The sequence below is a fragment of the Engraulis encrasicolus genome, chromosome 5 (genome assembly GCF_034702125.1).
Source record: "Engraulis encrasicolus isolate BLACKSEA-1 chromosome 5, IST_EnEncr_1.0, whole genome shotgun sequence".
Classification (NCBI taxonomy): domain Eukaryota; kingdom Metazoa; phylum Chordata; class Actinopteri; order Clupeiformes; family Engraulidae; genus Engraulis; species Engraulis encrasicolus.
The window spans coordinates 50912156-50936145 of NC_085861.1; the positions used below are offsets into that span (position 1 = coordinate 50912156).

General features: G+C 45.5%; 1 protein-coding gene across 1 annotated transcript; it reads left to right on the forward strand.

The window, feature by feature from the left end:
• The first annotated feature begins 1316 nt into the window (after positions 1-1316).
• On the forward strand, positions 1317-7277 carry trim35-28 (tripartite motif containing 35-28). The gene is made up of 6 exons (XM_063199653.1): positions 1317-1951; positions 2534-2629; positions 3680-3910; positions 5001-5023; positions 5368-5486; positions 5772-7277. The coding sequence occupies exons 1-6, from the start codon at positions 1535-1537 to the stop codon at positions 6305-6307; spliced, it is 1422 nt and encodes a 473-aa protein (XP_063055723.1). The 5' UTR covers positions 1317-1534; the 3' UTR covers positions 6308-7277.
• The last annotated feature ends 16713 nt before the right edge of the window (positions 7278-23990 follow it).

Below are 23990 nucleotides of genomic sequence, written 5' to 3' on the forward strand. Positions count from 1 at the left end.
TTTAATAACCATTACTTTGTTTATTTCACGGACAGGGGTGTGCAATCGTTCGTGCCGAGTTTAATAAGAACGTGCGGCTGCTGACCACTAAAAAACGTGAGCCCCTCGTTTGAGCAAGTTAAGAAACGTGCCATATGAAAGAGACTGAGTTGAGTTTGCGCAAATACTGGAGAAAGTGTTTGGGATCAGGGCCTGGCTACGGGTTGTTTAATGCAGTCATTTGCTGTTGGTTTGGTTTCAATGCGACGTGGGCTCGCAAGGCAAATTGCCACATGAAATCATGTGCTATATGGGGATAAACAAGCGCAGTTTAGATATTCCCAGATAGCGTATTGTGGCTTTGTTTTGGCAGATGTCTGTCTTTTAATGACCGGAATCATATTTTCATAACATCCCCAGCAGTGCATTTCTTATTACCATGTTCAGGCATTTTACAATGCAGTCGATTCAAATTCTTGCGTGAAGGGAGCATTTTGACAGCTCAATCAGAGGTTGCGATTTTTTTCCATTTTGCAATGAGAACGCCTCCTCTACATAAATAGTCTTTTCTGATCGATGTTACAATGTTCGAAGCTGAGTGTGTGAGCGATTACGGTTAGGCAACAAAGTAGCAAATGTTCGAGGCCACGCTATTTCCCAGATGTTCCAATGATCTGCTGGATGATCCACGCTATTTCAATTACAGTAACGCGAGTAAAGTAATTAGTTTCCACCTCTGCCGTTTTCCCCCCAGGGGATATATCGTAACTTTCAGTCCATGACAGTCGGTGGACAGGCTATAGGCTAACTAGACTATGGATGACTGGTGGTAACCTCAGGAGGACATAGGCTACAGTTTGAGTCACTAAAGTTGACAGTCTCAGGGGATCCTGTCGTAACTTGCGGTCTCACAATTCGATGGGCAATCACCCGCGAAAACCACCGCGAGGGTGTGCGCATGCGTGCGCATGCTCAGTAGCGAAGAGAATCACATCTCGACGGGTCGCTCATATAGACAGGACACCGGCCCTGCAGGCAGGGCCACTGACAGCTTTGACTGACTCCTTTGCCAGCCTGGGATTACCAACCAGGCATTTTCAGCTGGAACCCACTTGTGTAAAAATAAGAAAATATCTGGCTTCTGAAAAGTAGGCCTGAGTCACATGTGCCAGGTGTGTAGGGTATGAACCATAGAGGTAGTATAACCGTCTCTGGTATTAGGTATAAGTATGAACCATAATGAACTAATTCTCAAATTACTTACAAAAACATTCGACAGAGGGCAGCACCTGCACCTTTAGCAGATCAGATGCAGTGACGTCGTGTTTTGTAAAAAGCAGGAAGTCAGAGCTCCGTGGAGCACTTCAGGAACATTCTACAACTCACAAATCTTTGTAACTTTATGTACACGTGAGTAACAACCTTAGCGAAGAGAGGTGTTTATTAACAACTTACGGAGCTGTAATATAGGGGAGAAGAAATTTTAAGTGCGACATTTGAACCCCTATTGAAAACGAAAGTAAAAAGTCTTGGAGGGAACGATATCGTCGTGACTATGGCTGATGAAGATATTAGTGATCCGACACCATTGGAAATAGATTTTACTTGCCCAATATGTAAGAATATTTTCGACGACCCCGTGCTACTGTCCTGCACGCACAGCTTTTGTAAAGCATGCTTGGAACAGTATTGGAAGAGCACGTCAAGGAAGCTGTGTGCAGTTTGTAGACAAGACTGCAGCAAGGAACAGCCGATACCTAATCGTGCGTTGAAGGACGCTATTGAAACCTACAAAAGGGATGGTGGAGGACTCCACCGTGTACCTGGCGTCGCAAAACTGGTTTGCGGTATTCACAATCGTGAATTTCAGCTTTTTTGTGAGAAAGATGAGACACCTTTGTGCACGGAATGCTTGAACCTTCACTATGGCCACAACCTTTTTCCGTTGGATCAGGGGATTCCTTTTTGTAAGGTAATATATATTAACTTATTTTTTGTGACATGCACATACTTTTCTGTAACTTTATCGCGAATCTCAACGTGGTGGTTAACGTGGTGTCACAGCAGGCCTACAGTACGAGGAAGTCAAGTATGACTTCCTGTTGTATGTGGCAGGTTGAACTTTGACATGAAGTTTATGGCTGTAGGCCTACCTATCTCTCTCTCTCTCTCTCTCTCTCTCTCTCTCTCTCTCTCTGGGTATTTCTCTAAGTGAAGTCTCCTAGCCTTGCAAGGACGAGTCACGCCAATTTGAGGAAATTATCAATACACTTAGATCTAGTTATTGGATACTCTTTGGTATAATCTGAGAAAAATGGGCGTTACTCACACTAGCAAGGCTATACTTCGAGAAAAAATACACAGTAGGCCTATCTCTGCAACTCCACTAAGACTCTCTCTCTCTCTCTCTCTCTCTCTCTCTCTCTCTCTCTCTCTCTCTCTCTCTCTCTCTCTCTCTCTCTCTCTCTCTCTCTCTCTCTCTCTCTCTCTGCTTAAGCCATGACATGTTGAGTATTTTCCCTTCCAGAAAGTTCTCTTTTTATCACTTTCACAGGGTGAGCTGAGCACCAAAATCAACATCTTGGAGGAAAAAGTGGACTCTTTCAGAAGGATGAAGAAGCGATATGAGGATACCATTGCCTTCGTGAAGGTAGTACAAGTTACCTGAGATCAAAAGCACTGACCACTGTGAAAATACTTCCTCTGTTGTGTTGCAGAGCCGGATTGCACACTCTACATGTTTTGACAAGAAGGAACATATTCACATATGTTATTTCAGCTTCAGCTTGGATTTAGCCGCCATAGTCTAGTGGTTAAGGAGATGAACTTTAGAATTTTAGATCAGAGGGTTGCGGGTTGGAATCCCACCCTTCCACTCCATATGTTACTACATGGCTGAGGTGCCCTTGAGCAAGACTCCTAAGGGCCTCCGTACATCGGTTCCAACAGCACTGCAGTGCACTTTCGCTTTCGACACAATTCCGACTCCCGCACACAATTTCACCACAGCAGAGAATGTGGATAGTCAATGGGTGGCTCCGACAAAATAGAACTTGTCTCTAATGGCCAGCCGATGTCCATGGACATCAGCGCCAGTGTGCAGAGTTGTTTTGAAAACAATGGAATCGAATTTTGCGGCGCAGTGCTCTGTACTGCCCTAATCCCATTCCGCTCCAGGGACTATAACTTAAAAAGAGCTGTAAGTCACCTTGGATAAAAGCGTCAGCTGAGTGTAATGTTGTGTACCCAGTCCCGAGCCAGACTCTCTGGTATGATGTGTATGTGTGCGTGTACTCTACTTAACCCTGTGCCAATGTACTTAGACAAAAAAATAAAAACACTTGTACTTAGCATCTGCACTTGTTGTCCTGTAGATTTCCTATGTACTTTGTATCTGCCAGTTATTTTGGCTACGATTATGTCTTTGATTGTAAGTTGCTTTGGTTAAAAAGTGTCCGCCAGGGGGTGCTGTGGCATGCCCACGGGGACCCCAGTTCAAGTCCGGCCGGGGTCATTTCCCAACCCTGCCCCATCTCTCTCTCCCAATCGTTTCCTGTCTTCTCTCATACTGTCCTGTAATAATAAAGGCCAAAAAAAGACTTTTAAAAAAGTGTCTGCCAAATGCAATGGAATGTATTATGATGCACTGTAATGTAATTTAGCTTCTCAGTCATTGTCCTTGTGCCACTTTCCCTCCCAGGACCAGTCGGTGAACGGGGAGAAGCAGATCAGGCAGGAGTTTGAGCGCATTCGGGAGTATCTGAGGAAGGACGAGGAGGCGAGGGTCCTGGCTCTGAAGAAAGAGGAGGAGGCCAAGAAGCTGGCTCTCAACGAGAAGGTGGACTCTCTGAAGAAAAGCATCGCCGACCTGCTGGAGCTCATCAGCACCACCAAGAGGGCCATGGGTGCCGAAGATCTGAACTTTCTGCTGGTATGGCTTCCACATACATATTTTAGTTAAAAAAGCCGCACTCTCTGGTGTAGTTCTTGCAGTTTTAATCTACTGGGTTAGCATGACAGACAGTCGTTTCGGCCTAAGCCGTCTTCAGCCTCTTTAAAGAAGAAACAGTCAGGAGTTGAGCGCAAGACGTCATTGACGACAGAACTTCAATTCAATATTTTCGCAAAAGCGCAATTCAAAGGGCGTTTTCTTATTTGCAATTGGGATGTTGGATGGGGAAAAGTCCCCCAGAAGTTATTGTGGCTAGGCTGACAGCGGGGAAACGTAATTGTTTAGTCCATGGAGGCCGTGTGTGCGTCAGTTAAGCACGAGGCCACAAGCACAGGTCGAGGAAGGGGGTTAGGATACTGCAGTGTACCCCATAACTTAAAGGGACACTGTGCAGGAAATGGTCCAAAAAGGTACTGCAACGATGCTGCTCATTGAAACTGGGCTGCCTATTACCAAATTTGATCTGTACATGAAAGTTTACTAAGTAATAAACAAATATTTTCTAGTATGGTCCAAGTAGAGTCATTTTTGCAGCTAAAAATGGCTATTTTGGGAAATTCAAAATGGCGGACCATGGAGAAGATCCCCCTTTTCATGTATGAAAAATGCAATTTTTCCAGTCATAATGAATACTTACAATTTGATGGTGGTGGTAAGTATTCATGAAAGAGGTAACATTAGTGAATGGGCAGCATGAATTCTGGAAATAGACAACTAAAAATCTCACACAGTGTCCCTTTAAGGAAAAGAGACTTGCGTCCAGTCACTTTGCTGAAGGTTCTAAGCTGCCACGTTCATTTCGGAGACTAGTGGAGGTTCAGATGCAATGCAATGTCGTCATCAACCACGTCCATTTAGGAGATAGGAATTGATCCCACTTTGTTGTATTGTTGAAGAGTAGAATCAAAGATGAAAATGACAGACCAATTATCAGTGGCGATTTAGTCGATAGCTACTTGCACACAGCCTTGCACACATTAAATAGCGATTTCTGTGTAAAAGTTGAACGTTTTTTTGTAAAGTAAATGTCATTTATAATGGGTTTTTTTTTGCATCCGTTCATTTACAGGACTTCAACAAGCTCAAGCTCAAGTACGTATCACATTTTCAAAAAACTTTCCGAAGTATGATTTGGACATTTTAGATGATTGCTGAAGATGTGCCCATCAATATATCATGCAAATAAAATAAGATATGGACCCTATATAAACAGTAAAGTCTGATTGTATATCATATTTGTGTGCGTGTGCGTGTGCGTGCGCGTGTGTGTGTGTGTGTGTACTATATGCACATGTGTGTGTACTATATGCACATGTGTGTGTGTGTGTGTGTACTATGTGCGCGTGTGTGTGTACTATATGTGTGTGTGTGTGTGTGTGTGTGTGTGTGTGTGTGTGTGTGTGTGTGTGTGTGTGTGTGTTTCTGTGTTTCTCCAGTGCGCAGTGGACCGATGAGGGCCCACAGAGGGACCCAGCTGAGCTCATTCACATAGCCAAGCACACTGGAGCCGTGGGCTTCAAGATCTGGGAGAAGATGGTGTCCCATGTAGACTGCTGTGAGCCACTATCCCCCTCTTAATGCACATCCTAAATGCAGATTCATGAAAACTGTACCACAAAAGAAATCTGTCTCTTGGTGTTTTATTGTGCGACACTTAATGACCAATGATATTTTGATCATGTGTATTTTCCCTAACCATGTGATTATGACCAAGGACTGTTTTTTTCTTTCTTTTTTCCCAATCTTGTGTGTGTGTGTGTCTGTGTGTCTGTGTGTTGGCGCGTGTGTGCCTGCCTGCCTGCCTGCATCTGTCCGTCTGTCTGTCTGTGTCTGCCACCAGTGCCGGTGATCATGGACCCCAACACCATCTCCCCGTGGCTGAGCATCAGCCCGGACCTCAGCAGCGTGCAGGAGAGCAAGGAGCGCCAGGCGCTGCCCGACAACCCCGAGCGCTTCGACCCGTGCGTCTTCGCGCTGGGCTCGGAGGGCTTCGGCGCCGGCCGCCACCGCTGGGACGTGCACGTGGGCAACAACCCCAAGTGGATCCTGGGCATCTGCCAGGAGTCGGTTGCCCGCAAGCGCAAGTTCACCGTCACCACCAACAAGGGCGTGTGGACCATCGGCCTCAGCAAGGGCGCCTACAGCGGCCTGACCTCGCCGCGCACCGAGCTGAAGCTGGACCGCCGGCCGGAGGTCATCCGCATCAAGCTCAACATGGACAAGGGCCAGGTGTCCTTCTGGGACGCCACCAACGGCTTCCACATCCTCACCTACACCGACAAGTTCCCCAACCGCGTCTACCCGCTCTTCGGGCCGGGCCTCTGCAGCACCCCCATGAAGGTCCTGCCTGCCAGGGTCACCATGCACCTGCAGTAGCCTGCCAGCCTCAGCTCTGAGGCTGGTCAAGAGTCCAGCTACTATACGCAATCATTGTGCTGTTAGCTTAGTTGGCATCAGAATGAGGAGTGGTATTAGGAATACTGATTGAGGAGTGTGCTCGAGTGAAGAATGAGCCATAGTTGGAGGGAACCTTTGTGCCTTAAATGTCCTTTGTCTTGTGTGTTTGTTTTTTTTTTAATTCAGTATAGATTGTTTCTTTGGTGATTTAGTTTTTTGTTTGGGGGAAAAGATTATGATGTTTATGTAGGTCGGGTCGCAAATGTCAATCTTCTTTTTTGTTTGGGATAGAGTATACACTGTTGGAATCATGGCCGTAACTACCATTGAGGAAACAGAGGTCATGTCCTCTGTATTTTGTTCAGTAATGTAACATTTATCTATGATGAAAATCGATATGATCAACAATGATAAATTCAGTCGGTATTCGCCACCCCCATTTATCCTCAAGGTGGTGATTAATGAAAGCAAGAAGAATTTGATTAATCTAAATGTATTCTAAATGTAGGCTACAGTATGCAGTACAGCACATAGTATTTGACCTCGGTATTTGAAAATGTCTGGTTACGGCCCTGGTTGGAATGATGTGGCATGAGTCTGTGGGGGCATCTGAAAGTCCCTGCTGCCTTCATATGTAGAGGGCAGAAAGTAAGGAGGCATCTATGTACAGTAGTACATACAAATACCCTAGTAAGCTGTCAACCAGGAGGCGGCCGGTAGCCCAATGGCTTTCTATATCCAGACATATTTACAGTAAGCAATCAATGGTTACTTCACCATCCCAGAAGTTCGCAGGAGTTTGTCAACTGTGCGGCCATTGGATATGAGTGCCATCAAGGGCGGCCCCCTGGTTATGTGTAAATGACGGTGCTGTAGTAGCTACTGGTAACTAGGCAGTGCACTGCCTACCACAGGTTTTGGATGCAGTGTGTTATCTTATCTTTGTGATGGCCTTGGTAACACTTTAGAATAATGGATGCAAAAAAGCATTACAAAGACTTAATAAATAATTAACTATTGATGAACAAAACATTAACAAACGTTTGTAAATGACTAGGAAATGTAAACAAATGCTAGTAAATGACTAGGAAATGCTATGTTAATATTTTATATTTATCAAACATTTACAAGTTGCTTGTAAATGAATAAAATACTGTGTTATAAGGTGTGTAAAATCTCGCAGATATCATTTGTAGATATTTTATAAAGCATTAATAAAGCTTAGTTAATAATAAAAACATTTGTTAATGTTTTATTCATCATTAGTTAATTATTTACTGAGTCTTTACTAAGGAACATTATTATAAAGTGTTACCATGGCCTTCTGGTTTCTGAGTTCAGTGCTAGAGTTTGCCACTAGGGGGCAGAGTATGGCAGCGTCACCATGGAGTACAGCTTACTAATGAATGTGCGTATTGAAATTTTGATGTATATATTGGCAAGTTTCTATATCTGATGTATGTCTCTTTACACAGATTTTCGCTTGGCCCTTTTCGTCTGAAAAGGCCATGCTACTGTATGTCTCAAAACTATGTGGCACCAGCTTGTGATTGAGTGGAAACTGGATGTGGTTTTGCTGGCTTCATTTCCAGCAAAATGTTGAAGCCAAAAGGCAAAAAAAAAAAACAATGAGTAATTGCGAATAAAATAAATACATCATTTAGTTCCTGCCAAGCAGACACTTTATGCAATTGTCAAAGTATTTTGAAAAGTAATAAAAATGGAACCAAAGCTTTGCTGCATACAATTCCAAAATGTTCATTATATGGGGTTTTTTTTAATGCCTTTTATCTGATTGAATGTGTTGTAATGTTTTCGGAGTCTGTAACATGTTTTCGGGTGATCATGCTCAATTCTTTTTCAGAAATGCTTTTGAATGAGTACAGCCTAACCAATGTAGTGGCGGTGATGGTTGAAGTTGTGATATATTTAGGCCTGTGTACTTATTAACCCATTTAGTGGCCTACTCTGTGGTCTGTCATTAGCTATGAACAGCATGTCAGCTCTTCAGTGCATGATCACGACTCTCTATGTGCATTAATGTGTACACCTTTCACACAGATTAGCCAATTGTACTCTTGTGCACAAAAATAATAAATAAAAGCTCTCATATGAATGTGAATTGAGAATCTCTGCTCTGCTAGATTTGCTCACGCCATGCTTAAGGCAGCTGGTTGCCTGCATGTGCAGTGTGCATGGCTTTTTAACACAGGAAACCCACAAAAGGTACAGCAAATAGAGATGTTTAAAGCTCATAAGACACATTCACACACAGACAGAGAGTTACCATTACTTAAAAGCGCAAAACTGCACCCTACCCCCAACACAGGAAGCACATGTACCTTTATTGAAAGAAAAAAAAATCTTCAAACTTGTCCTCACATGCAGATGATTTACTGATCTCAGGTAGCCAAACAAGAGTATCAGTATACAGGGCCCAAGTCTCACTATTCGTAAGCTCATTGGAGATAGCCCTAAATATTCTCTCTCTGCATTGCTGTTGTCAAGTTCAACAAGTACAGTATCTTATAACGAGGGAAATGGAGTCAAAGGACTGATTGCTTATTAAAATCCAGCATAAAACTCATATGTCATTAAATAATCAGTGATCAGTGAGTGACTGCAGAGAGGGGATGAGTGCAGATATAGCCTTTTTAGCTCAAGGAAGTTCACAATGGTAAAAAACATAGGTCCCTTAAAAAAATGTTGGGAACCACTGGTCTAGATTACAGAAACATTTATATTTTTTATATCTAAAAATGAGGTAGTGTGGTGTTTTTGTCCACAGTAGCTATGGGTATGTCTGATGTCTGTTTAGACCAATGATTCTCAAAGTGTGGTCCGGGACAGAGCTCAGGTGGTCCGCGAGGGGATTTCTACTATTCCAAGACAAGCTAGCGGTATTCTATATTTGTAACATTATTACAAAGTTAAACATAGCTGAAGTCTTATATTCACCACAATAAGACACTCTTGTAATGTGAATAAAAAGCAAGTGGTCTGCATTGAAATTAGCAGTGTGAAATTAGCACCCCGTCAACTGTCAGTTCAGTTGACAGGTTGTCCCTGAACAATTTTGGGGGGACAAAGTGGTCATCGGTCTGAAAAAGTTTGAGAAACACTGGTTTAGACAGACCACTGACTCATTTGGAGGGAAAAGGGGGAAGTCAGCCTGAGAGAACACTAAACTGATTTTGAAACGTGGGGGTGGCAGCATTATGTTGTGCTATTGTTTTTGCTGTGGTGGCATTATTTTGATATGGGGGCTGGTGGACTTCACAAAATAGATGGCATCATGAAGAAAGAACAATAGGTGGAAATATTGAAGCACCATGTGAAAACACCAGCCTGGAAGTTAAAGCTTTTGAAAACTGTCAGTGATGCTGTCAAATGATTTGGCGTCTGATAACTCGTTCAACAAGGCCTATTGAGGAACCACAACTAAGAACAGCTTGAACTGAGATTGCATTGCGTGTGTGAAGCAACTCAAGGCCACTAATCTTGAAATGTCCTGGACAAATTCTCAGGCCCCCAGAGTCAGCAAGACTGCGGGCATTTCTCAAAACCTAGTGCGCACACTTCCAAGTGTATCAGCCTATTAGTCACGCTCAGTGATTGGATACTTTTTGGTGAACTCTACAGAGCATCCAATCACTGGGTGTGACTAATAAAGAGTATCCAATCACTGGGTGTGACTAATTAGGCTGAATACACTTGGAAGTGTGCGCACTAGGTTTTGAGAAATACTACAGTATATGAAATTCAGTGTGAGCTTGAGTTCACCTAAGACAACACTGACCTTTTAGGATGAAATGGCCTCCCTGACTAGCCAGGCCACGCCATCCTAGTGACACAACACCTCCGGCATTGCTTCTAGTCGGTCCAAGAGCAATTTAAATATTGTTTCTGATCTCCCGAAAAATCAGGAACACCACCCACCTTGTTGGAAGCCAGTCAACCAGTAGCAAACCTAGGGAGGCAGGTCAACTATGTCGTTTGGGAAATGTTCATTGTTATGCTCTTGGTCAGACCAAGTCTGGAAGAGATTTGAAAGTCGATGATAATCAGGCTACTCCCTGACCACATCTGAAAGATTCTGCATCATGACGTCTGCTAGCTGATGTGTGTGCTCGCTGCCAACATTTTAAAGAAAATCCAAAAAGCCCTGTGCAGGGGTGTCTTCACAGGGGCAAATGACTGAGTTAACTGGCCTGGGGTGGATTCCAATATGCGGACTCCCGTCCTCCCTTGCTCACTTGCCTGCTTGTGACCTCATGATGATGTCACTGACGACAGAAAAATAATTCAATATCTTGCCAAAGCAAAATTCTAATGTCATTTTCTCACTTGCAATCGGGATGGTGAATGAAAAGCAGTCTCTCAAAGGTTGTCGTGCATGGCTAGGCTGACAGCAGGGAAACTTTATTGTTTTCTCCACCACGGAGGCAGGGTGAGGCCACAAGTACAAGTGGAGGACGGGAGTCTGCATATTGGACTGCACCCCTGGTCTTATTATGCCCCTGTACTAATTAAATTTGTTCAGAAGATTTGGAATGACCAAATTGAGAAAAGAGCACTGGTGGGAGGGGTTAAGTCAAGCTCTCAGTTTGGCCATTGATTGAGAGGTTGTCTGGAGTAATCTGCTCCCAGAAGACCCAGCCCAAATATAACCGTAGAGGGAAATGTAAATTGACTGGAGCTTATGGATGGCAAGTCCTGGCTGAGGAGGACCCACAAGAACCCAGAGACTGGTGCTTCATGCCTGGTCCCTCTGTGCTGATTGTAAAGGACTGAAAAAGACCACATTACATTACATTACATTACAATTCATCAGGCCTTTTCAGTCAATCATTTATTCCATGCAGACATCAGTGGGAGGAAGTGAGATTAAAGCAAGGCCTTACCTCAGAAGTATTTCCAGTCATCCAAATACATAATCTGACCGAGATGGTTGACATTAAAGACTTCCTGAAACTCTTGCCATTTCCGATTGTTTTTCCTTTGCAATAGGAAAATGGCCACAAAATAAACGTGTGTTTTGAGTTCTGTTGCCCTTTTGGGTTGAAAGAAGAGATCAAGATGACACAAAGAGTTTTACAATATCAGTTCAGTATGCAGTCTACTACCTGGGCCCAAAATGGATGTCTAAAATGTATGTGGTTTGGTGGGTGTGTGCCTTACTTTGGGATTATATTGTTATTCCATGCACAACTACAGTAGGTGCTGGTGACAGCAGGATTGCTTACCAAATCTAAGGGGGAAAAAAGGTTTACCGCACATTGGTTTGACTTTATTCCCTTTACAGTCAGAGTGAACAGCGCGTTTCACCTCTGCTGCATCATCAGGTTCGCTCAGGATTTTACATTACATTGTAATAGTTATTTAAGTGAACTTTCCAAATTGAGCTGGGTTGCCATTCTTTAGCCTGTGTTTAAACTCCTTGCATAACATATTCCATAGGTCACATCATGTTTGTGTGTAGTTGCAGTTACTATAGCAATTCAAATAACAGTAGTAAGATATTTGACAAAACAGTAACGCGATATTCTGTATGGAGTTTTGGTTCCTGAATGTTTTTTTCCATGTGTGCCAATGGCCCTGGTAACCGTTTCGGACATAACTGAATGGCATCGACACCGAGTTGTCGAGTTGAACAGAAGTGAAACAAATCCTAAGAAAAGCAATCACAACCTAAAACTATGATATGCGTAATCACTACTCCTAGCCAAGGAAGCTGACAGGGGGGGGACAAAGGGGTCAGTTGTCTCGGGCCGAAGGAGAGATGGGGCCCAGAGTTAGGCTCTCGTAGCATTGAATGCATTGTGAGGGGGCCCTTTTCAGATGATTTTGTCCCGGGCCCTGTCAAAGCAGTCAGTGGCCCTACTCCTATGCAGCACTTGAATACAGACCCTGAAGTAGGAAACAGGACTTTGGCTCAGCTCCGAGATGTTTCACTTCTCATCTGGAAGGTTTCTTTAGGTCTGTGATTGAGTCAAAGGTACGTAAACTGTAGCGGCAATAACACTGTAGTGGCTCTGTATCTGTTTTCTCACACCCCTTACCATGTGTGCCCACATAATAACAATAATAATAATAATAATAATAATAATAACAATAATAATAATAGTAATACATTTTATTTGGCAGCGCCTTTAACTTAACACTTAAGGTCACTGTGCACACAGCATTAAAACATTGATAAAAGCGAACATTACAAAAAACATGAAAAGAAGCAATATTAATAGGACAAATAGAACAAAGTGTGTGTGTGTGTGCGTGCATGCGTGCATGTGTGCGTGCCTGCGTGTGTGTGTGTGTGAGTGAGTGGGAGGAGGGGTTAACATTGCAGGCAAAGAGAATATGTCCAATTATTACATTATTACTGTAGGCGTTATTACCCCTAAAGTTTAATTCATTTCCCCTCATTTTACGAATGCCTGCCATTTTGTAAAATACAGACACCATTTTGTTTCCTACTGTACCTGATCAGATACATACGTGGCGAAGCCCCGCCCCGTATGTATAAAACCCCTGGTCAAGGTATGCTATACCTCTATGCCCCTCTCTATTCCCCTAGGCCCGACGCCCTAGGAGAGACCGCCCGACTTCCTCCATCGAGATGTGAGACGTGTCGAAACACGTCTCCTTAGAGGGACGTCTATTTTAGAAATTATTGAAACTGTAAGTTATCTTGGCCGGTTAACACTACAGTCGATATATTTTCTTCCTTCAACCGGTTTTCGTTTGTATTGCATTTGACTTTTGCGGACACTGCTAGGAGAGCAGTGAGTCAGGACCCACGAGGAACTCACGCGCTATAGGATAACTTTTGTACGGACAATTGTTAATCTTTTACTAGTACTGAAATCAAAGGAACCTCCCTGGAGTCGAAAAAGATTCGGTTGAGGCTTGATTGTCTGTTCCCCAAGAGAGTGGACAGCCGGTATAGTTATTACGCGTGGAACGGACCTACGTGCACCCGCCCTTCTCACTGGACCTTCGCAGGACGGCACCGCAAAGACAATCGGACTACACAACGAAATACCACTTTCCTTTTCCCCGTTCAACGAAGCAAGACTTTTTTGGACATATCACAGCCTCGCGCCGGAACCGCGTGGTATCGCTCGGACCCCAGACAGTAGCCTACCCGAGCAGCTTGGAGAACAAAGGAAACTCGCGCGCACAGCGACGCGCACACCCACTTCGCCCGAGAGATCAAAGGATTTCTTTCTCTTCCTACCAAGGATAAAGCAGTAAGCACTGAGTTTGGGCAAAGATATTCAGTTAGAACTGTTACATAGCTTTGAGGAGTTGTGTTTAAATATCCACACTTGTAGAGTGTGATATATTTTATTTTGGGTTATTTTGTTCTATCTGTTCTTTCTTTTCTTTCTCTCTTTCTCCCCTCTCATCACCACAAATAGCCACACGCTATTCTTAGTTTACATTAGTTGCAATATTGCCATAGGCCATACTTGCACCCACATGTAAATTACCCACTCACAGAGATACACGTACCAGTGTTTTAACCCATAGAGTTATCGAGTTGAGGACGTAAGCTATTGTCGGAAAAGCGCGCCAAGCGCTCCCTTTTCCCTCCCCCCACACATACTGTAAAGCAGCGGTGTAGTCTACTTTTTTGAAGTGGGTATACTGTATATCCGAGCATTTTTTGAAGTGGGTATACTGTATATATTTATGCCATTCTAAATAACGGATCAATCAATTTTAAGTGGGTATACTGAAACCCCTAAAATTAAGAAGTGGGTATACTCCGTATACCTGCGTTCTACGTAGACTACACCACTGCTGTAACGCCTTTAGACAAAGGACAGTCTTCTCTGATTAGGTTGAATTCTATCTTGAAGATAAGTTCCCGCTTCATCAGCCGAAAGCTTAACGCCCCTCCTCGTATCTCATATTTCGGTCCTGCGCGCAGCGCTGCGCAGAATCCTTTGAGCCATAGTTCATAGAACATACATCTCTCTCTCTCTCTCCTCCCACCGCTCGGCACACGCGGTGTCAGAGATGCGCGGCTCCACCGAGCGCGCGCCTCCCCCTTCTCTCTCTCTCTTTCTCTCTCTCGCATAGCGTACACACACACACACACACACACACACACACAGAGCGCATCCTCTCATACCCCGTGTATATATTGTATATTTTACCTAAGTTCTTATGCCCTGCAAGTCACATTGACTGTATCAGTGTTATGACCGGATGATGCTTTTACAATAAATGTACATTGTGGTGAACTGTGTTTGTCTTATTTGAACAATTTCTACGAAGTCAACCAGAAAAGAATTCACACAAAACCTTCAGATTATTTGTCAATAATGGTCATGATTTTATGAGACGGTCATGAACCGTGTTTTATGCAATCATTAATTAGACAATTGACGATTCCATAAGTACACACCTACACATTATTGATACCCAGCGTGAAGAGTTTAACACACTCTTCATGCATAATTTCTTATACTCTTATTCCTCACATATAGTAATAACACATTACATATTTGGAACTGTATAAGAATTGTATACTTATTAATGTAATTATAATTACATTACTGTACTTCCCTTACATAGTCCCCGTACCCATAAATGTAGTAGAACCTACATATTTTGGTGCCCCTGCGTGAGGAAAAATAGTCCTCGCGTCCAATAAATGTAGTTTTACCTACATTACATTACATTACATTGCATTTGGCAGACGCTTTATAACCAAAGCGACTTTCAGAAGAGGACATAATCAAGCCAACATCACAAGCAAATACAAAGTGCACAGGAGATATACAGAACAACAAGTGCAATTACAAAGAGGGGTTAGTTTTTTTTTTTTTTTTAATAAAGAGGAAATAACGAGAACACACACACACAAACACACACTCACAAACTAAACTAAACTAAACATCATGTCAGGATTCTGCCCTGGGGCAAGGCCAGTTCAATCATTAGTCTAGTAGATTCTCTCGAAAGAGGAATGTCTTTAGTTGTTTCTTGAAGGCTGCAAGAGAGGTGCTTAGTCTTGCTGCCTCTGGGAGACTGTTCCACCACTTGGGTACCACAACGGAGAACAATCTTGACTGGGAGTACCTAGAGCGACTGGATGGCAGAGCCAGACGGCTTGTGCTGGATGAGCGCAGTTCTCTTCCAGTAACATAAGGCGTTAGTAGGTCCTTCAGATTAGACCTATGATTTTTGGCCCAGGCCCGAGCCCGAACCCGAACCCGAGCCAATTTCGGGTCGGGTCGGGCCTGAAATGTCACTCATTACGTTCGGGTAGGGTCGGGTTCGGCTTCTCTATCGTTGACAGTTTTTTTTTTTTTTTTTAAATAAATAAATAGGCTATGTATGTGCTTATAAAATATATACTAAAACTATGCATGGATGCTAGATCAATGAATACTTTTTATTAAATAAATAACGGCATTTCGGCCGTGTTTTGGCCACGAGAGACACTTGTCATAAGCAGCACGCAATATTGCTTGCGCTCTCGTCCCCACCGTCGTTGTCCTCAATCACGTTATGCTTCTAATCACTTGACTCACGCTGGTTGCTGTGCTGTCACGATTCTGTTTTTTTGTAGGCTATTTTTACCAATATATCAGTGAACACAACAAAGGGCATTGAATTTACAAAACCATATCATGCCCAGTTGCGAAGTCAAGCCTAACGGTTTGGGACTCAATGGCATGCGCAGCATCGCAGCATCGAATCACTTTCACTTTTACCTCTGCTGAAAATTGGTGGTGGATCTCAAAGTAGGCTACAGAGGGTCAAGATAAACATTCCAGAGAAAGATGGACTCGCGAGAAGTCCCAGTAAAAGTGCATGCAGGGCTTTATAACTGTTTTCATCACCGGCCAAAACGTGTAGCCCATAGAGCATCCTACGGAACGTGCCAATTCCGTTACTTTCGAGAGCGCAGGAACACAGTTCAAATGTCAGTAGCGTCGATACCATTACTGCACTATTACAGTCATCACCTCGTTACCCAATTTGAGTAGGGAAATCCTCTTAGGGTTTGCTGATAGAATGCACTGTTTGAGTTGATAATTTAGGGATCTGCGCACAGCACGTTGGCTGGCTGTTTTTTCTCTCTCTTTCAGTTCGAGCTCTCGAGTGTGAAAGAAAGCGCGCGTTTACTCCCCGGCCCGTGCGCACAAGCAGGGCTCTAAATCAACACCAGCCAACTGGCCAAATGTTAGTGCAATTTAAGTTTTGCTGGCAGAAAATACCACTTTACTACACTTTGACCCATTAGGGAGTGTGTGTTTGGCCATATGACGGAAGGTCCGTTAGATATTTCAAATGTCCGGTATTCTGCAATACAGCCGGCCACTTGTCCGGCCGGTAAGAATTCTAGCGTGAACACTGGCCTGCATGTTTATACAGTCTATTTAACTTAGATTTCGTAACAAAATACTTTAATGGCTTTAATTTAAGGGCTTTGATTTGTTATCATAGATCACCCCTCCTTATAAATAAAATTTTAAATTTCGGGCTTCCCTCGGGCTCGGGCCTACACATCCAATAATTAGTCGGCCTCGGGCCGGGCCCGGCCCAATTCCCATGGGCCCATGTCGGTTCGGGCTTGGATTTTTTTACCCGTTCTTACCTCTGCTTCAGATAAGCTGGGGCCGTTCCTGTGATGGTTTTGTAGGCAAGGGTCAATGCCTTGTGCTTGATCCGGGTGGCGATCGGTAACCAGTGCAACTCAATAAATAGAGGAGTAACATGGGTCCTTTTGGGTTGATTGAATATCAACCGTGCCGCCGCATTCTGGATCATCTGCAGAGGCTTTAGCGCACAAGCAGACCTGTCATGAGTGAGTTGCAGTAGTCAACGCGGGACAGGACCGTGGCCTGGATCAGTCGTTGTGTAGAATATTGTGTCAGCACAGGTCTGATATTCCGTACGTTGGACATCTGGATTCGACAGGTCCGGGTGACCGAGTTCATGTAGTTGGAGCATGACAGCTCATCATCAATCATGACGCCAAGGTTTTTGGCGACTTTGTTTGGGGTCACGATGGTGGAGCCTATCTTGAGGTTGATGTTGTGACTGAGCGGCTCTTTAGCTGGGATCACCAGGAGCTCTGTCTTGGCCAGGTTCAGCTGTAGGTGGTGGTCCTTCATCCATGTTGACAAATCGGTGAGGCAGGCAGAGATGCGTTCCGAAACCGTGGTGTCCTCTGGACGGAACGACAGGTACAGATCTGGGTGTCATCAGCATAGCAGTGGTAGGAGAACCCATGTGTTTGAATGACACGTCCCAGGGAGGAGGTGTATATTGCAAACAGAAGGGGTCCCAGCACTGATCCTTGGGGTACGCCTGTGGAGAGGGTGTGAGTCGTAGACAGCTTCCCTTGCCATGACACACTGAAGGTGCGTCCAGAGAGGTAGGAGTTGAACCATGAGTGGACAACGCCTGTGATTCCCATGGCTGTGAGTATCCTCAGGAGGATCTTGTGGTTGACTGTGTCAAAGGCTGCAGACAGGTCTAGTAGTATGGAGGACCGAGGATAGTCATTCCGTTCTTGCAGTCCTTAGAGCTTAAGTCACTGAGAGTAACGCAGTTTCAGTTGAATGGAACAGATAGATTTTCAGTCTGGATTTAATGGATGATGAGAGTTGATGTTATGGATGTCGGGGGGGAAGAAAGTTCCAGAGTTGGGGAGCAGAGCAACTGAACACTCCCCGTGGTAGAGAGGTAAGCAGAAGGGACAGTGAGGAGGATAGAGGAGGAGGATCTGAGGGAGCAGGTTGGGGTAACGATGTGGAGAAGATCAGGGAGGTGCAAGGTTGTGGGTTGTGGTGGATAGCCTTGAAGGTGTAAGGCAGTTGAATCTGAATTTAACAGGAAGCCGTATACTAATGTGATGTCATGAAGGGGTTTTGGTGACAATGCGAGCAGCACACACTACAACACACACAACCCATCACTTCACATCACACCAGTGGTTATGCCACTCTCACCAGTTCTGACACCCTTTACCATTGTGCCACACAAACAAACACCATACCACACAATATCCCTTCTGGTCTATACGTATGTATCTGCATGCTGCTGCCATCTTGCAAGACGGGTCCGCAAATCACATCATAATTACATCATATCAAAAATCATATTATGACATCATCATACGTATAGTACTGCAGAACTGAAAAAAAAACAAAGTCAAAACAGAAGTAAATGATAAGCAAAGGGCATTGTATTTGAAAAGGGACACCTGAACACTGCACCAGTTACAGCAGGGGAACCAATAGCCTATAGCAGAGGGGAAAGCTGCTTCTCAAGTTACAGGTGAAACTGTTCAGGGGCCCCAATCACAGCACCAACTTCCCATTTTTATAATAATGAAACTCTCTCCCCTCGCTCACACATGCACACACATACACACTGACACACAGACACACATACACACTTGCATGCACAGGCGCATTCACGCACACACAGATGTGCATACACACAGATGCGCACGCACACGCGCACACACACACACACTGAAATAGAGACAGCCACACACACCTGTGCTTCCCTGTTTTTGACTGGTAGTAACTCCTCATTTGCTATCTACAGCAGCTCCTCCACTCCCCCTCCCCCTCCCCCTCCCCCTCCTCTGACCTTTAGTCTGCTATTAGGCTGCTCTGCAGGTTTGTTTCGGCTCTGGTACACCTCAGAGCTTTTCCTGCTATGACTGCACTGTACCCCATCACCACCCCCACTGCTATACACCTCCCTCTACCTCAGTTCCTGTACTCTCCCCCACCTACTCTCTTGTACACCCACATCTTCCACCCCTGTCTCTGCTGAGAAATGCTGTGTGCGTGTTCTATCACATGAAAACACACACACGCGCACCCGCGTGCACGCACGCACGCGCACGCACACACACACACACACACACACACACGCACACGCACACGCACACACACACACACACACACACACACACGTGCATGCATGCACGCACGCACGCATGCACACACATGCATGCATGCACACACACGTGCAGGCATGCACGCACGCACCTGCATGCACCAAAGTACACCCAGACCTGCACAGATAGAAAGTAACACTTATCTAGAAAGTAACACTTATCGTCACACTCATAAGCATATCAACGTGTCAGACCACAGCTGCAGAAAGCTGCACAAAAGGTGTGAAGAAAACATCTAGACATTAGAAGAACAAAAGGATCAAGTAACACTGAACATAACTGTATGTTACTGTAAGCAATGGCAACAATGTGAATAGTCTGATTTGAAATGAATGAATCACAAACTCCTGGTTCTTAATGGTCATAGCCACTGGCTGCTGTGGTGGAGGAGAAGCATCATGAGCTTCTTCACCTCATCATTTTCCTCTCAGGAGAGATTGTACAACTATTCATTGAATTTTGTCTTGTCTTGTCATGTGTGGCACCATTACTTGTCTACAATTAAATTGGTTTAATAAGCTATGAATAAATGACCAAATCTGGGGTGAGTTTCTCAAAAGATAAGTTATTAGCCTGTTAGCAACTTCGGTAGTTGCCAATGGGAAAATGCATTGAAAACAACAAAGTAGCTTATGTAGTAGAGAAATTCACCCCTGACATTGAAAACCACACTACCTCATCTTCATTCATAATATGTGACCAAGGTACCATTTTCCAACACAGATCCTAATGTCTTGATTGAAAGAAATCTTTTAGAAGACTGTCACTTCCCAATTTGACATACTGTACACTATGTTGCCAGAAGTATTTGCTAACCTGCCTTGACTCACATATGGAGGATGTAAGTGTCATCCCCTTCCTAACCCATTGGGTTCGATATGATGTCGGCTATTGCAGCTTCAGGATACCAAACCATTTTGGACAATTACACGCTCCCAACCTTGCGGGAAAAGTTTGGAGTAGGCTTTCTTCCTCTTTCAATATGATAATGTCCCGGTGCACAAAAGCAAGGCCCATATAGACATTTATGAGTCTGATGTGGATGAACTTGACTGGCCTGCACAGTCTCCTGACCTGAACCAGATAGAAGTAGCCTGGTTCTCAGGCAGGCCCTCGTGCATTTTCGCCCAACTTTGTGAGCTCCATCTGCGTGAGAACCAGGTGAGATGATTAGATTGGAGACTGACAGCCAGGCCTTCTCAACCAACATGGCTCATCAGTGTGTGACCTCACCAATGCACTTTTGGGAGAGTGGTAAAAAATGAGTCCTATAAACACATTCCTCAACCTTTTAGGTAGCTTTCCTAATAGGGTTGAAGCTGCAATAGGTGCAAAAGGTGGACCGACATTAAACCTTATGGGTTAAGAATGGGATGGCACTTAAATTCATATGTGAGTCAAGGCAGGTTAGCAAATACTTTTGGCGACATACTGCAGGTGTTGCACAACATCTTCTCACATTTGCAAATGTGCATAAACACTCAATACATTGCGTCTTTCAACAGTAATATGCCATACTTGTTCTATGCAATTCAATAACCTGCAGTCTCACAAGGCATTAAATTGTGTGTGCCTGTGCCAAGCAGAAGTCTGTAAATTGGAGTGGTGAGGATATGTCGAAGTTACAGTAAGCCAACTATCTATCCACATGACAAAACACAGTAGATTTGGATTCAACATACAGTATACTGTAGTTTTGGTCCTATAGTGTGAAGTAACAATGCAACATTTATTGTGTGTTGTCACAGGACGCTTGTTGTTTGCGGCAAAGGACCAGTTATGCTTAGGGCCTCCAAACCCTTATGCGGCTCTGGCAGGAAGGATGTCAGTGCGTTTCCAGAGAGGTGTCAGGTTCAGAGAACTATATTGTACATGTCTGACGTATAAAGGACAGAGCTGTTACAGGTCAGTTTACTGTCAACAGTCGTTCTCATCACTCAACAGCGTGAATACTGTGAGCATAGAGGTGACATGAAAAACAATGAAAAACTAGAAGCACTCAGAGAGCGCAGACTTCCGCCAAGGAACCTGCTTGACCACCCTAAGTCTTTCTGCCTCCTTTTTGTGGAGTCCCCGCAATTCAATTTCTGGTCACTAGGGGTGTCTAGATACAGTATATAGGCCAGCAATGGTGAATAATTTTTTTAAAAGTCCAGGTTCTGGTTCGTGATCCGAATCATCACCAGAATTGAATCACTTGTTCCTTGGGTCATTACTACCTGTTAAGAATTGTGAGCCCTGAGTCCCCTGAGCCCTCAACAGCCAGGCATCTCCTCACTGCTCTTAGCAGGTTGCCCATCCCCCGTTGCTGGTGGGCTACCTGTGTCCCCCCTCCTTCTACTGCTCTCCTCTGCTTGACCTGTGCACTCGGTGATTTTCCGTTCGTGGCCCTATAGTGGGTTGCTAGGGGCCCTCGGCAACAGGCGCTCCCCCTGCTACTGACATACAGACCCCTTTCACTGACCTACAGACCCGGTACTTTTCCGTCATGCACCGAGTGTGTGGCAAGGCAGTGATAGGCCAAGCCACCAGACCTTCCATCTCCAGAGGTGGGTCTTGGCTGCTGGGAACACCCCCTGGCTTGGCACCCTGCTGTGCTGCTGGGAGCATATATGCCAGGACAAGAGGTCTCTAGTCAGACCACTCATCGGACGGGGACTCCATGCACACTTGGGATCCATCTTTCTCATCATCTTGGACGTTTCAGGATCCCAGCGTCCACTCATGTACTCTTGCCGTGCGTCTTTGAGATAAAAGCACGGTTCACGGTTTGCATTCCCATCTGTGTGTGTCTGACTTCATTGGACATCTTCATACTGTTCTGGCCGGACAGCCTGTGGTGTTTGTTGTTACCTGCACCAGCCCCTATCATACAGTCCTTTTTCGGGTGCACACAGCACTATATTTTTTTCATGGTCCTTCGAGCCGGATACAACAATTGCCACAGTGAAGATGTCCTTCCCTGAGGATCAGACACACACACACATGGACTACCCCGTCGTGGGACACAGCAGGCCCCGGGAGGTGACACCGTCTCCCCCTGCTGCTCAGACCCACCTCAACGCATCAGCAGCGATCCTCACCGCTCTCAAGCACCTGAGAGAGGAACACAGGCAGACCTTCCAGGCACTGCGAGAGGAAAGCAGGCTGATGCGTGCAGCCAATCAGCAGCTGAGGAGAGACGTGGACTTCCTCATGCAGCAGCACCTAGCCGGTCTCCAGGTGCCAGCCGCTCCAGTGTCCTCCTCCGTGGGATACCACAGCCCAGGTCATCCAGTGAGGGATCACCGGCATGTCCCAGGACCAGAGGCACGCCCCCCTTCTCCTCAGCCTGCACAGCTGGATGATGACAACTTCCCGCCACCTCCTCCGCCAGTGTACTACACTCCAGGCGATGCAGCAGAGTCACCACCCCGGGTGCCACCACTGCTGCATCCCTCCTCGCCTGGGCATGCAGAACCAACAGAGCACGAGAGGTGTCAGCAACGGCCACCAGTGGACAGCTCACGACCCCCCTCATCTGCACAGAGACAGCAGGCTGCGCCTCACTCATCGGCAGACCAGAGGGCCACGGGTTCGGACCAGCACACGCAGCTGCAGTCCTCGCATCAGTCAGCGAGACCGCCATCTCCGCCGCATCAGGAGACGTGTCCTGTCAAGTCTGCTGAGCCATCTTCGTCATCGTCATCATCTTCATCTTCGTCATCATCATCGTCGGCTCGTCAGAGAGAGCCACAGAAGTTCTGTCCGTGCTGCAGGACAACAGAGCACTACTTCAACCAGTGCCCTGTATTCACTTCGTTCTCCACTCAGCAGCGAGTGGAATGGATCAAGGCTGGACACAAGTGCTTGAGGTGTGGTCGGGATCACCAAACAGCACAATGCTACCTGAAGGCTCGCTGTCAACAGTGTAACCACACCCACCTCGAAGTTCTACATGAGGTCAACAGTCCAACCTCAACCTCCACTTCACAGAAGTCAGCCACCGCCCGTGAGCCTGTGAACTACTGCGTCACCTCCGCACGTAGTAGCACAGTGCTACTCAAGATGGTGAAGGTGTGCCTTCATCACCGCGGGAGGAAGGTGGAAACTCATGCTATCCTGGACGATGGGTCAGAGCGCACCATCCTCATTCACAGTGCGGCTCAGAGGCTACATCTCCAGGGTCAGAAGGAGGAGGTCTCACTCAGGACTTTTTGTGAGAAACAGAGGCCCGTCTCAGGGAGATCAGTCTCTTTCTCTGTTTCCCCTGCTGATCAGCCCTGGAATCAGTTCCCTATCAGGCAGGCATTCACATCATCAGAGCTTCGTCTGTCCAGCCACTCCTACCCAGTAGAGGCCCTTCAGGAGACCTACCCTCACCTCAGAGTTCTGCCTCTACAGGAGTTCACGGCAGCTCACCCCCTGCTGCTCATTGGCTCCGACTGCCCTCATCTCCTCACGCCAGTCGAGCCAGTGCGCCTGGGCCCTACAGGTGGGCCAGCAGCAATGAAGACTCGACTCGGTTGGGCGCTCCAAGGACCAGCCCAGCTTCAGCAGTCACCCTCAAGCTGTCTGTTCACCGAGGAACAGGCACCTGCTAGTGTTCATCAGTCTGCCAAGCGCCAGCGCCACACCTCAGGCAGGCTGGCTCCGGCAGCGGCTAGCAGGCATGGTCAATGGAAGCATCCAGAGGTCCACAATGAGGCAGTCAGTTCTGCCAGCAACTCAGCTGAC

Coding starts and splice junctions, on each gene's coding strand:
- trim35-28 (XM_063199653.1), top strand. CDS start 1,535: ATGGCTGATGAAGATATTAGTGATCCGACACCATTGGAAATAGATTTT. Junction 2,630..3,679: donor ATACCATTGCCTTCGTGAAG/GTAGTACAAGTT, acceptor TTTCCCTCCCAG/GACCAGTCGGTGAACGGGGA. Junction 5,487..5,771: donor GGTGTCCCATGTAGACTGCT/GTGAGCCACTAT, acceptor GTCTGCCACCAG/TGCCGGTGATCATGGACCCC.